Source organism: Rhinopithecus roxellana, chromosome 19, assembly GCF_007565055.1.
Source record: "Rhinopithecus roxellana isolate Shanxi Qingling chromosome 19, ASM756505v1, whole genome shotgun sequence".
In the NCBI taxonomy this organism is placed as follows: Eukaryota; Metazoa; Chordata; class Mammalia; order Primates; family Cercopithecidae; genus Rhinopithecus; species Rhinopithecus roxellana.
The window spans coordinates 47,505,036-47,520,562 of NC_044567.1; the positions used below are offsets into that span (position 1 = coordinate 47,505,036).

At 43.9% G+C, this 15,527-nt stretch overlaps 1 protein-coding gene across 1 annotated transcript in view; it reads right to left on the reverse strand.

Annotated features, from left to right (window-relative positions):
* The window catches only part of CFAP52 (cilia and flagella associated protein 52), a 45,784-nt gene extending 39,662 nt beyond the window's left edge, over positions 1–6,122 (reverse strand). Inside the window, 3 exon segments of the mRNA XM_030923973.1 lie at positions 1,741–1,840; positions 6,081–6,103; positions 6,105–6,122. Coding sequence (XP_030779833.1) covers positions 1,741–1,840; positions 6,081–6,103; positions 6,105–6,107 — 126 coding nt within the window. The 5' untranslated portion in view covers positions 6,108–6,122.
* Between the last annotated feature and the right edge of the window lie 9,405 nt (positions 6,123–15,527).

Below are 15,527 nucleotides of genomic sequence, written 5' to 3' on the forward strand. Positions count from 1 at the left end.
TAGCTGGGCTTAGTGGCGCATGCCTGTAATCCCAGCTGCTTGGGAGGCTGAGGCAGGAGAATCGCTTGAACCCGGGAGGTGGAGGTTGCGGTGAGCAGAGATTGGGCCACTGTACTCCAGCCTGGGCGACAAGAGCAAAACTCTGTCTCAGGAAAAATAAATAAATAAATAAATCTTGAAGACCTGGACGTCCTCAGTGATGCCCATGAACCCCTGCTCAGGAATGGGATGAGGTTCCTCTGGCACCCCAGGAAGACTTGCAAAGGTGCTCAGGGCTGCTTCTATTTCCTCAGGCTCAAAGATGGGTCAGAACCGCTGAGGGGAGCAGGGTTAGGGCTACACATAGGATGGGAGGAAATATCCGACTCCAATTAGCCCGTGCGTTTCACCTGAAGTCTGTCTGGGTCTGATGTTAACAGGCATCCTCTGTCAGTTCAGACTTTTGAGATATCTTTTAAGGGCTCCTAGGATAAAGGTGTGCTCCTCCAAAACTATGCTTTATCTCATATTTTCCAAAGTCTAGATTCATAAAATGACTATGCATTAAACAAGAGGAATCAGTCCATGGAGAATGAAGTTATACGGGCTGAGTATCCTTAATCCAAAAATCTAAAATCTGAAATGCTCCAAAATCGGAAATGTTTGAGTGCTGATGTGACACTCCAAGGAAATGCTCATTGGCACATCTCAAATTCTGAATTTTCAGATTAGAGGTGCTCAACTGGTAAGTGTAGTGCAGATACTCCAAAATCTGAAAACAATCCAAAATTCAAAACACTTCTGGCTATAAGCATATCAGATAAGGAATACACAACCTGAATATATAAATCCACATTTAAAATATATTAATAATTTCTCTGTATGGAAGAGATTGCATTTCAACCATGGATTTCATGGTCAGAAACTGTATTTTCAGTAGCAGAAATAGCATCAGTGACATAGGAATGTGCTGTGGGATTCGAGTGCTGCGGGCTACAGTGCTTTCGTCCAGGTGAGGCAGGCTTTGGGTGTTTAATGACAGCCTAGATTCCAGTAAAACAAGGTTTACCTGTGCTGTGTCTAGGTGACTCTTCCCTGACTGCTAAAGGGAGTGGCAGAGGTGAACTTTTTCTTCTTTTTGAAACAGAGTGTCACTCTGTTGCCCAGGCTGGAGCGCAGTGGCGTGATCCCAGTTCACCTCAACTTCTGCCTCCTGGGTTCAAGCAATTCTCTTGCCTCAACCTCCTGAGTAAGCTGGGATTGCAGGCACCCACCACCACACCTGGCTAAATTTTTTATTTTTAGAAGAGACAAGGTTTCACTATGTTGGCCAGGAGACAGAGTTTGGCTCTTGTTGCCTAGGCTGGAGTGCAGTGGCGCAATCTTGGCTCACCGCAACCTCCGCCTCCCAGGTTCAAGCAATTCTCCCGCCTCAGCCTCCCGAGTAGCTGGGATCATAGGAATGCACCACGACGCCCAGCTAATTTTGTATTTTTAGCAGAGACGAGGTTTCTCCATGTTGGTCAGGCTGGTCTTGAACTCCTGAGCTCAGGTGATCCGCCCGCCTCGGCCTCCCAAAGTGCTGGGATTACAGGTGTGAGCCACCGTGCCTGGCCAAGGTGAGCTTCTTCAATCAACACCCCCTATGTCTATTCCCCACCTTCCTATCCCCAGCCCCATGAACGCACACACAAACACCTTGGTCAGTACTGCTAACAGGAATGTGTGCTAATTGTTACTTAATACTTGATTAATACTTACTCCAATACTCATGACTATTCTTTTCATCTGTCCTGTTTGGCACTCAGTTGGCCAGATTTTTCTATTTGGAAGATCCAGTTCCCATACTCGAATTGTCCCACTATAAAAAAAAAAAAGTCACAATCAAATGGACACCCATTGAATAATCACTTCATCCCTGAAACTGAAGGGAAGAGATCTAAACATTTTCGAGGCTTCGTGAGGGCCTAGTGCACTATGAAAGATCTTTTATTCGATCCTCATAACAACACCATGAGGCAGGTTTTGTGATCCTCCCTCCCAAATGAGAAAGTGCGGAGCTCGAACACAGCAGAGCAGGAATTCACACCCATCTCCCTCTCACTCTGAAGTGCACACTCCCCACTCTACGGAAAACAAACACACATGTAAGCATGAGAACAAGGGTAGAGCAAATCAGAGCTTCTAAATTTCTTCCTCTTTGTTCTTTTCTTTTCTTTCTTTTTTTTTTTTTTTTTTGTTTTAGACAGAGCCTCGCTCTATCGCCAGGCTGGAGTGCAGTGGTGCTATCTCGGCTCACCGCAACCTCCATCTCCCAGGTTCAAGCCATTCTCCTGCCTCAGCCTCCTGAGTAGCTGGAACTACAGGTGCCCGCCACCATGGCCAGCTAATTTTTGTATTTTTAGTAGAGACAGGGTTTCACCATGTTGGCCAGAATGATCTCAATCTGTTGACCTCATGATCTGCCCGCTTCGGCCTCCCAAAGTGCTGGGATTACAGGCGTGAGCCACCGCGCCTGGCCTTCTTTTCTTTCTTTCTAATTGACAAGTAAAAATAATATATATTTATAGTGTACGTCATGAGGTTTATATACATATACACATTGTAGAATAGCAAAATCAAGCTATTGAACATATGCCTTACCTTGTATAATTACCCTTTTTTTTTGGTGGTGAGAATACTTAAAATTAATTCTGTTAGGAATTTTCAAGTATACAATATATTATGAACTATACTCACCATGATGTCCACAACCTGTGTCCATCAAAAGATGGATGGACTTTAAAAATGTGGTATATGTACACGATGAAAAGAAATTCTGTCATTTGTGACAACATGGACAAACCTGATGGACATTATTTTAAGTGAAATAAGCCAAGCACAGGAAAACAAACACTGTGTGACTTTATTCAGCTATGGAGTATAAAAACTCCTAACTCATGAGACAGTAGAATGGTGGTTATCAGAGACTGGGGGTGGGAGAGTAGGGAGATGTTGGTCAAAGGACACCAAATTTCAGTTCAACAGGAGGAGGAGGGCCGGGCACAGTGGCTCACGCCTGTAATCTCAACACTTTGAGAGGCAAACGTGGGTGGATCACCTGAGGTCGGGAGTTCGAGACCAGCCTGGCCAACATGGTGAAACTCTGTCTCTACTAAAAATATAAAAAATTAGCCAGGTGTGGTGGTGGGTGCCTGTAATCCCAGCTACTCGGGAGGCTGAAGCAGGAGAATCGCTTGAACCTGGGAGGTGGAGGTTGCAGTGAGCCGAGATGGTGCCATTGCACTCCAGCCGGGGTGACAAGAGCAAAACTCTGTCTCAAAAAAGAAAACAAAGCAAAACAAAAAAACCAGGAGGAGGAGTAAGTTTAAATGTGGGTTTTTTTTCGAGATATTGAGTTGCAAGGAAAATTTTAAAGGGAAGACCTGTGGTGTGGAGTCTTGTCTTCAAGGAAAGAGAAATGAGACCAAACGACTAAAAGCTAAATCAAATAGGCATCTAACACAGGACTTGATCCATGGTCGGTATTGACTCATTATATGTTGGATTAATCTGAATTAATAATTGTATAAAAATTTCAAGGCCAACATCACAGTCAAAGACTTCAGCTAATATTTTAAGGCAGAAAAGATTAATAATCTAAAAATATATCAAGTTTTGGGCTGGGGGCAGTGGCTGACACCTATAATCCTAGCCCTTTGGGAGGCTGAGGCAGGTGGATTGCCTGAGCTCAGGAGTTCAAGACCAGCCTGGACAACATGGTGAAATCCCATCTCTACTAAAATACAAAAAAATTAGCCAGCTGTGGCAGCATGCACCTGTAATTCCAGTTACTTGGGAGGCTGAGTCAGGAGAATTATTTGAACCCAGGAGGCAGAGGTTGCAGTGAGCTGAGATCGTGCCATTGCACTCCAGCCTGGGTGACAGTGTGAGACTCCATTTCTCTCTCTATGTGTGTATATATATATATATATACACACACACGCACACACACATATATGTGTATATATATGTGTATATACGTGTATATATACACACACACATCTATATACACAAACATATACATATATAACTATATAAACATACATAACTATGTGTGTGTCTATATATATATATATAGTTTTTCTTTTTGTTTTTTAGCTCCCAGAGTTATATATATATAGTAAGTACTCAGACATATTTTAAATGTACTGAACTTTTTTTTTTTTTAAACAAAGAGCTTTTTTCATGGTCTTCCTGGTAGATGTTCTTTGGATTCTGAAATACTGAAACTTGCAGGCTATCTCATGGGGACAATATGGTGGAACACATGGCATTGGGACCAAGTTAGAGAGCCCGGCATACGTAGGTGCCCTGTCAAAAATTTTACTTAAGAACGCTCACTTTCTCAGTTCTCAGTGTCACATGAAATCAAGCCAGACATAGAATGCAGATTGTCCTAAAAAACTTTTTTTGTATAAAATTCAAGCTTTGAGTCCTGAAGAAATGTTGCTCATGGACATCAGAATGGACCCATGCCTGCTGCTGAAGGGGTTGCTAAGGAACAGAAAGAGCCCCATAAAACCCTGGCTAAGCCAGATTGCTCTGCAAACCTGAACAAAGTTGAAGAGCGCCGCCACAGCCCCTGGTCAGTTGCTTTAGATTGCTTGGTAGGGGCTGGATTTCATGCCGGTCAATTAGCTTCATGGCCTCTCCTCTGGATGAATCGTTCCTCAGGATTAGCCATGGAGCAAATGTAAGTTGCATATCGTAAAGCGGGGACAGGAAACAATACAGATGTGGAGCTGCACAAATTCTCTTCTCTGGCTGGAGAGGTAACCAAGCACGTGTACCTTTCCCAGATGGGAGGCCACACATGGGTTGAAAAAAATAGTTCTACCTCTACCGAACACATACTTCAACTCTGTATTTTCTGATTTCTTTCCCTTTGGACTGGTATATAAACATTTAAAAAGGAATTTTTAGACGAATTCTTGCTCTGTCACCAGGCTGCAGTGCAGTGGTGCGATCTCGGCTCACTGCAAGCTCTGCCTCCTGGGTTCAGGCCATTCTCCTGCCTCAGCCTCCTGAGCAGCTGGGATTACAGGTGCCTGCCACCACACCTGGCTAATTTTTGTATTTTTAGTAGAGACGGGGTTTCACCCTGTTAGCCAGGATGGTCTCGATCTCCCGACCTCGTGATCCGCCCACCTTGGCCTCTCAAAGTGCTGGGATTACAAGCACGAGCCACCGCGCTCAGCCCCCCAAAGAAAGGATTTTTAAAATTCTTGTTTAACCTTCCCTTCAAACTCCAAACAAGCGTCTGTGGTCAGGAGTTGGAGACCAATCTGGCCAACATGGTGAAACCCTGTCTCTACTAAAAATACAAAAATTAGCCAGGTATGAGGTGCCTGTTATCCCAGATACTTGGGAAGCTGAGGCAGGAGAATCGCTTGAACCTGTTAGGTGGAGGCTGCGGTGAGCTAAGACCATGCCATTGCACTCTAACCTGGGTGACACAGCAAAACACTGCCAAAAAAAAAAAAAAAAAAAAAAACCTCCAAACAGGGTGCTAATTAGTGCATCTGTAAATTAATTTATTCCCTCCCTTAGGCAGATACTGGCCTCTGTTCAAACTTTGAGCTAGGTCATCATTAGCTGGTTAAAGCTGATCCTGCCTGTAATTATCTTATATGGCTAACAGTCTCACCATCTGAAACTTCCTGGCAGAATTCATTTGCAAACTATCAGATCATGAGACCCCAGTCAAGAGCAGGTGGAAAGAAACATCAATCAGTGGGTGAATCTGTGCAATTGTGCAAATTATTTCTGTGGGCATGGATTGGAGATAATCCTGTCACAAACAAGAACCTGAGACAGTTAAGCAGGTAAGACAAAATCGTTTTCAATCAGTAATCACAGAATTTTTAAATAACTGTATTTAAAAATTACTCCAGTGGAAAGAAACTTGTAAATGAGTACAAACACAACAACTATGATGTAATGTATTTATCCAGGACTAAAGACACGTTCCCCCCCCAGATCCAAATGCCACGTTTTCTGTGCAAGAAAATTAAGCATTGTTTGAGTTTCTGAAAAAAAACTCCGAAGGCAGACCGTACTTTCCAGCATTCCCAAACATCTCACATCTCGCGGCACCTGGAGAAGCCTTACATTGGTGGCACTTCTTCCCCAACATTGAGGCCGGCTGCAGGAGCTGGGCCGCAGATGGCATCTCTCTTGCTTGTGGCTCCCACACCCACCTGGGGGCCGCAAATCAAGAAGGGACCAAAAAAAAAAGTCAAAGGGAAACCAGGCTTTCAAAAAAGAAACAAACCATCTTAGTTTTCTAGAAAGAAAAAAAAAAAAACACCCGGCAATAGGTTACTTAAAAACGAACACTGAAATTACCCCATACCCACCACCGCAATTACACCCCGAAATTACCCCACCGCCCCCCAACAACCCCACCCAACACTCACCACCACGCCCTCCCAAGTAGTTGTGCTACAGGGCCCACACACAGCACCACTACACACCACACCTGGCTATTTTTTTTTTTTCTCATTTTTGTAGAGGAACGGACGGGTTCTCCCTATTAAGAAGACACAACAGTGACACATTTAAAACCTTGTTGTTTTTGTTGTTTGTTTTTTGAGTTGGAGTTTCGCTCTTGTTGCCCCAGGCTGGAGTGCAATGGTGGTGATCTCGGCTCACTGCACCCTCCACATCACACCTCCGCCTCCTGATTCAAAATCAAGCGATTCTCCTGCCTCATCCTCCCCGAGAGCTGGGACTACAGGCTGCACAAAACACCACATCCTGGTAATTTTTGGTATTTTTAGTAGAGCTATGGGGTTTCAACCATGTTGGGCCAGGATGGTTTCGAATGTTGGCCAGGCGCGATGGCTTATACCCTGTAATCCCCATCACTTTGGGGGGGGCCGAGGTGGGTGGATCACCTGAGGATCAGGATTTGAGACCAACCTGGCCAACATGGTGAAAACTCATCTTTCCCCCCCCTTTTTATTACTTTTACTGAAAATTTAAAAATTAGCCTAGAATGTAGAGTGCAACCTTAGTTCCAGCTCTTTGGAGGCTGAGGCAGGAGAATCAGCTAGTCTTGAACTTCCTAGCTCAAGTGATATCCTGTCGCCTTTGGCCCTACCTGAAGTGCTTGGAATTTTTTTTTTTTTAAAAAAAAACAGTTGTAAGCCCCTGCTCTTGTTTGCCTAGGCTGTGCAACTATCAAAACAAATTTGTTTTGATGTGCCAAACCAGCCTGATGCGTGGCTTCACCTGTAATCCAAGCACTTCAGGAGGCCAAAGGCAGAAAGGATCACTTGAGCCTAGAAGTTCAAGACTAGCCTGATTCTCCTGCCTCAGCCTCCCAAGTAGCTGGGAACTACAGGTGCACTCTACCACTTCTGGCTAATTTTTAAATTTTCAGTAAAGATGAGTTTTCACCATGTTGGCCAGGTTGGTCTCAAACTCCTGACCTCAGGTGATCCACCCACCTCGGCCCCCCAAAGTGCTGGGATTACAGGTGTAAGCCATCGCGCCTGGCCAACATTCGAAACCATCCTGGCCAACATGGTGAAACCCCATCTCTACTAAAAATACAAAAATTACCCAGATGTGGTGGTGCATGCCTGTAGTCCCAGCTACTCGGGAGGCTGAGGCAGGAGAATCGCTTGAATCCAGGAGGCGGAGGTTGCAGTGAGCCGAGATCACACCATTGCACTCCAGCCTGGGCAACAAGAGCGAAACTCCATCTCAAAAACAAACAACAACAACAACAAATTTTTAATGTGTCACTGTTGTGTCTTCTAATAGGGAGACCCCCGTCTCTACAAAAACTGAAAAATTAGCCAGGTGTGGTGGTGTGTGCCTGTAGTCCCAGCTACTTGGGAGGTGTGGTTGAGATGTTGGGGTGGGGTAATTTCATTGTTCGTTTTTAAGTAACCTATTGCGGTTTTTTCTTTCTAGAACCACTAAGATGGTTGTTTCTTATTTTGAAAGCCTGTTTTCCCTTTGACTTTTTTTTTGGTCCTTCTTATTTCGGCAGCGTGGTGGTGTGGAGCATAGCTAAGAGAGATGCCATCTGCGGCAGCCCTGCAGCCGGCCTCAATGTTGGGAATGCCACCAATGTAATCTTCTCCAGGTGCCGCGATGAGATGTTTGTGACTGCTGGAAAGTACGTGTCTGCCTTCGGAGTTTTCAGAACTCAAACATTGCTTTATTTTCTTGCACAGAAAACGTGGTCATTTTGATCTGGGGGAACGTGTCTTTAGTCCTGGATAAATACCTTACATCATAGTTTTTGTGTTTTTGTACTCATTAAAAGTTCTCTTCACTGGAAGTATTTTAACTACAGTTATTTAAAAATTCTGTGATTACTGATGAAAAGATTTTGCTTACCTGCTTAACTGTTCTCAGGTTCTTGTTTGTGACAGGATTATCTCCAATCCATGCCCACAGAAATAATTTGCACAATTGCACAGATTCACCCACTGATTGATGTTTCTTTCCACCTGCTCTTGACTGGGGTCTCATGATTGATAGTTTGCAGAGAATTCTGCAGAAGTTTCAGATGGTGAGACTGTTAGCCATATAAGATAATTACAGGCAGGATCAGCTTTAACCACTAATGATGACCTAGCTCAAAGTTTGAACAGAGGCCAGTATCTGCCTAAGGGAGGGAATAAATTAATTTACAGATGCACTAATTAGCACCCTGTTTGGAGGTTTTTTTTTTTTTTTTTTTTTTTTTTTGGCAGTGTTTTGCTGTGTCACCCAGTTAGGTGCAATGGCATGGTCTTAGCTCACCGCAGCCTCCACCTAACAGTTCCAGCGATTCTCCTGCCTCAGCTTCCCAATTCTGGGATAACAGGCACCTCATACCTGGCTAATTTTTGTATTTTTAGTAGAGACAGGGTTTCACCATGTTGGCCAGATTGGTCTCCAACTCCTGACCACAGACGCTTGTTTGGAGTTTGAAGGGAAGGTTAAACAGAATTTTTAAAAATCTTTTTTGGGGGCTGAGCGCGGTGGCTCGTGCTTGTAATCCCAGCACTTTGAGAGGCCAAGGGTGGGCGGATCACGAGGTCGGAGATCGAGGACACATCCTGGCTAACAGGGTGAAACCCCGTCTCTACTAAAATACAAAATAGCCAGGTGTGGTGGCAGGCACCTGTAATCCCATGCTCAGGAGGCTGAGGCAGGAGAATGGCCTGAACCCAGGAGGCAGAGCTTGCAGTAGCCGAGATCGCACCACCTGCACTATGGCAGCCTGGTGACAGAGCAAGAATTCGTCTAAAAATTCCTTTTTAAATGTTTAATACCAGTCCAAAGGGAAAGAAATCAGAAAATACAGAGTTGAATGTGTTCGTATGAGGGGGAGTATAAATATTTTTTTCAACCCATGTGTGGCCTCCATCTGGGAAAGGTACACGGGCTTGTTACCTCTCCAGCAGAGAAGAGAATTTGTGCAGCTCCACATCTGTATTGTTTCCTGTCCCCGCTTTACGATATGCAACTTACATTTGGCTCCATGGCTAATCCTGAGGAACGATTCATCAGAGGAAGGCCATGAAGCTAATTGACGGGCATGAAATCCAGCCCCTACCAAGCAATCTAAAGCAACTGACCAGGGGCTGTGGCGGCGCTCTTCAACTTTGTTCAGGTTGGCAGAGCAATCTGGCTTAGCCAGGGTTTTATGGGGCTCTTTCTGTTCCTTAGCAACCCCTTCAGCAGCAGGCATGGGTCCATTCTGATGTCCATGAGCAACATTTTCTTCAGGACTCAAAGCTTGAATTTTATAACAAAAAAGTTTTTAGGACAATCTGCATTCTATGTCTGGCTTGATTTCATGTGACACTGAGAACTGAAAAGTGAGCGTTCTTAAGTAAAATTTTTGACAGGGCACCTACGTATCCGGGCTCTCTAACTTGGTCCCAATGCCATGTGTTTCCACCATATTGTCCCCATGAGATAGCCTGCAAGTTTCAGTATTTCAGAATCCAAAGAACATCTACCAGGAAGACCATGAAAAAGCTCTTTGTTTAAAAAAAAAAAAAGTTCAGTACATTTAAATATGTCTGAGTACTTACTAATATATATACCTCTGGAGGCTAAAAACAAAAAGAAAAACATATATATATATATAGACACACACAAGTTATGTTATGTTTATATAGTTTATATTGTATTGTTTTGTGATATAGATGTGTGTGTGTATATATACACGTATATACACATATATATACACATATATGTGTGTGTGCGTGTGTTGTGTATATATATAATATATACACACATAGAGAGAGAAATGGAGTCTCACACTGTCACCCAGGCTGGAGTGCAATGGCACGATCTCAGCTCACTGCAACCTCTGCCTCCTGGGTTCAAATATATCTCCTGACTCAGCCTCCCAAGTAACTGGAATTACAGGTGCATGCTGCACAAGCTGGCTAATTTTTTTTGTATTTAGTAGAGATGGGATTTCACCATGTGTCCAGGTGGTCTTGAACTCCTGAGCTCAGGCAATCCACCTGCCTCAGCCTCCCAGGGCTAGGATTAGGTGTCAGCCACTGCCCCCAGCCCAAACTTGATATATTTTTAGATTATTAATCTTTTCTGCCTTAAATATTAGCTGAAGTCTTTGACTGTGATGTTGGCCTTGAAATTTTTATACAATTATTAATTCAGATTAATCCAACATATAATGAGTCAATACCGACCATGGATCAAGTCCTGTGTTAGATGCCTATTTTGATTTAGCTTTTAGTCGTTTGGTCTCATTTCTCTTTCCTTGAAGACAAGACTCCACACCACAGGTCTTCCCTTTAAAATTTTTCCTTGCAACTCAATATCTCGAAAAAAAACCCACATTTAAACTTACTCCTCCTCCTGGTTTTTTTGTTTTTGCTTTGTTTTCTTTTTTGAGACAGAGTTTTGCTCTTTGTCACCCCGGCTGGAGTGCAATGGCACACATCTCGGCTCACTGCAACTCCACCTCCCAGGTTCAAGCGATTCTCCTGCTTCAGCCTCCCGAGTGGCTGGGATTACAGGCACCCACCACAACCCTGGCTAATTTTTTATATTTTTAGTAGAGACAGAGTTTCACCATGTTGGCCAGGCTGGTCTCGAACTCCCGACCTCAGGTGATCCACCCACGTTTGCCTCTCAAAGTGTTGAGATTACAGGCGTGAGCCACTGTGCCCGGCCCTCCTCCTCCTGTTGAACTGAAATTTGGTGTCCTTTGACCAACATCTCCCTACTCTCCCCCCCCAGTCTCTGATAACCACCATTCTACTGTCTCATGAGTTAGGAGTTTTTATACTCCATAGCTGAATAAAGTCACACAGTGTTTGTTTTCCTGTGCTTGGCTTATTTCACTTAAAATAATGTCCATCAGGTTTGTCCATGTTGTCACAATGACAGAATTTTTTCATCGTGTACATATACACATTTTTAAAGTCCATCCATCTTTTGATGACACAGGTTGTGGACATCATGGGTGAGTATAGTTCATAATATATTGTATACTTGAAAATTCCTAACAGAATTAATTTTAAGTATTCTCACCACCAAAAAAAAGGGTAATTATACAAGGTAGGCATATGTTCAATAGCTTGATTTTGCTATTCTACAATGTGTAATGTATATAAACCTCATGACGTACACTATAAATATATATTATTTTTTACTTGTCAATTAGAAAGAAAGAAAAGAAGGCCAGCGCGGTGGCTCACGCCTGTAATCCCAGCACTTTGGGAGGCCGAAGCGGGATCATGAGGTCAACAGATTGAGATCATTCTGGCCAACATGGTGAAACCCTGTCTCTACTAAAAATACAAAATTAGCTGGCCATGGTGGCGGCCACCTGTAGTTTTCAGCTACTCAGAGGCTGAGCAGGAGAATGGCTTGAACCTGGGAATGGAGGTTGCGGTGACCGAGATAGCACCACTGCACTCCGCCGGGCGATAGAGGCGAGGCTCTGTCTAAAACACAAAAAAAAAAAAAAAAAAGAAAGAAAAGAACAAAGAGAAGAAATTTAGAAGCTCTGATTTCTCTACCCTTGTTCTCATTCTTACATGTGTGTTTGTTTTCCGTAGAGTGGGGAGTGTGCACTTCAGATGAGAGGGAGAGGGTGTGATTCCTGCTCTGCTGTGTTCGAGCTCCGCACTTTCTCATTTGGGAGGAGATCACAAAACTGCCTCATGGTGTTGTTATGAGGATCGAATAAAAGATCTTTCATAGTGCACTAGGCCCTCACGAAGCCTCGAAAATTTTGATCTCTTCCCTTCAGTTTCAGGGATGAAGTGATTATCAATGGGTGTCCATTTGATTGTGACTTTTTTTTTTTTTATAGTGGGACAATTCGAGTATGGGAACTGGATCTTCCAAATAGAAAAATCTGGCCAAGAGTGCCAAACAGGACAGATGAAAAATAGTCATGAGTATTGGAGTAAGTATTAATCAAGTATTAAGTAACATTAGCACACATTCCTGTTAGCAGTACTGACCAAGGTGTTTGTTGTGCGTTCATGGGGCTGGGGATAGGAAGGTGGGGAATAAGACATAGGGGTGTTGATTGAGAAGCTCACCTGCCACCTTGCCAGGCACGGTGGTCACACCTGTAATCCCACACTTTGGGAGCCGAGGCGGCGGATCACCTGAGCTCAGGAGTTCAGACCACCTACCAACATGGAAAACCTCGTCTCTGCTAAAAATACAAAATTAGCTGGCGTCGTGGTGCATTCCTATATCCCAGCTACTCGGAGGCTGAGGCGGGAGAATTGCTTGACCCTGGGAGGCGGAGGTTGCGGTGAGCCAAGATTGCGCCACTGCACTCCTCAGCCTAGGCAACAGAGCCAAACTCTGTGCTCCTGGCCAACATAGTGAAACCTTGTCCTCTTCTAAAAATAAAAATTTAGCCAGTGTGTGGTGGTGGGTGCCTGCAATCCCAGCTTACTCAGGGGGTTGAGGCAAGAGATTGCTTGAACCCAGGAGGCGAATTTGAGGTGAACTGGGATCACGCCACTGCGCCTCCAGCCTGGGCAACAGAGTGACACTCTGTTTCAAAAAGAAGAAAAATTTCACCTCTGCCACTCCCTTTAGCAGTCAGGGAAAGTCACCTAGACACAGCACAGGTAAACCTTGTTTTACTGGAATCTAGCTGTCATTAACACCCAAAGCCTGCCTCACCTGGACGAAAGCACTGTAGCCCGCAGCACTCGAATCCCACAGCACTTCCTATGTCACTATGCTATTTCTGCTACTGAAAATACAGTTTCTGACCATGAAATCCATGGTTGAAATGCATCTCTTCCATACAGAGAATATTTAATATATTTTAAATGTGGATTATATTTCAGGTTGTGTATTCCTTATCTGATATGCTTATAGCCAGAAGTGTTTTGAATTTTGGATTGTTTTCAGATTTTGGAGTATCTGCACTACACTTACCAGTTGAGCACCTCTAATCTGAAAATTCAGAATTTGAGATGTGCCAATGAGCATTCCTTGGAGTGTCACATCAGCACTCAAACATTTCCGATTTGGGAGCATTTCAGATTTTAGATTTTTGGATTAAGGATACTCAGCCCGTAGATAACTTCATTCTCCATGGACTGATTCCTCTTGTTTAATGCATAGTCATTTTATGAATCTGACTTGGAAAATGAGATAAAGCATAGTTTTGGAGGAGCACACCTTTATCCTAGGAGCCTTAAAGATATCTCAAAGTCTGAACGGACAGAGGATGCCTGTTAACATCAGACCCAGACAGACTTCAGGTGAACCACGGGCAATTGGAGTCGGATATTTCCTCCATCCTATGTGTAGCCTAACCCTGCTCCCTCAGGCGGTTCTGACCCACTTTGAGCCTGAGGAAATAAAGCACCCTGAGCACTTTGCAAGTCTTCCTGGGTGTGCCAGAGGAACCTCATCCCTTCCTGAGCAGGGTTCATGGGCATCACTGAGGACGTCCAGGTCTTCAAGATTTATTTATTTATTTATTTTTCCTGAGACAGAGTTTTGCTCTTGTCGCCCAGGCTGGATACAGTGGCCCAATCTCTGCTCACCGCAACCTCCACCTCCGGGTTCAAGCGATCTCCGCCCTCAGCCTCCCAACACTGGGATTACAGGCATGCGCCACTAAGCCAGCTAATTTTGTATTTTTAGTGGAGACGGGGTTTCACCATGTTGGTCAGCTGGTCTTGAACTCCTGAGCTCAGGTGATCTGCCGCCTCGTCCTCCTAAAGTGCTGGGATTACAGTGTGAGCACCGACCTGCCCAAGATTTCTTTTTCTTGCTTCCTCAGATGGCCGACGATGATAGCTTTTTCTACCTTGGCACCACGACTGGAGATATTCTAAAACATGAACCCCAGGACTAAACTGCTGACAGATGCAGGGCCTGCGAAGGACAAATTCAGTTTGGTGAGTGAGACCATCTACTGCCTGCCATTTCTCTCTCCTTCACTAGCATATGTACCTTTTTTTTTTTTTTTCTTTTTGAGACAGAGTCTTGTTCTGTCGCCCAGCTGGAGTGCAGTGGCATGATCTGGCTCACTGCAACTTCCGCCTCCCGGGTTCAAGCGTTGTCCTGGCTCAGCCTCTCAAGTAGCTGGGACTACAGGCTTGCACACCACGCCCGACTAATTTTTGTATTTTCAGTAGAGACAGGGTTTCCATCATGTTGGCCAGGCTGGTCTTGAACTCCTGAACCTCAGGTGTCCGCCCACCTTGGTCTCTCAAAGTGCTGGATTAGAGGTGTGGTCACCGCACCCGGCCAAAGCACACACTTTCTTAATGAAGAAAGAGTTTGTGGGAAAACATAAAAGTCAGTGATGGACCCAAAGCCACATCTCAGTTTGCAAGTACATTGGCCAGTTTCTTTGCCCTCTCCCTGGTTTTTTATTCAGGGTAAAGACATTTCTAGGTGTCCTGAAGAGAGAATCAGAACCGCATTTTGTTCACCTCTTCAAAGCATAGGGCCTGTTGCTTTGTGTTTTAAACCACATTGGTTCCACCCCGTTGCCATACATAAGTGTGCTCTTTGATCTATAAAACTATATAAAAATTTTTGTCTACTCTACTAACTAGATCTTAGATTTTAGCTTCAGCTGACATTATAAGTCGCGAAAAAGACCTATAAAGAGTCAACTGTTTATATTTACAGAATTCCGCGCAATTCTAGTTAAAAGGACAGTTAGAGACTTTGATGTTTACACCAAAATAAAAAGCTGCCATCAAGGACATTTTATATAATAAGTGCTGTGCTATTTCCAGCAGCCCAGAAACTTGCTAGGGCTGTTTCTACTAAACTTTGATTTGAAAGCTTGTACCAGGTTCTGCACCTGCCTATCTCATTTCTGATAACAGACAGATGTTCTAACTACTTTGATAGTTTTCCTGTAGCGATATTTCAAGAAACTTTGAAATACTGCACTGTGTTTCCTGGGAAATGTCAGAGTTTTCTAGTCATATAATCATTTAATATTCACATTCAAGAGATACATAAAAAGAGGGAAAAACTATAAGTAAGAGACAGAAAAAAAC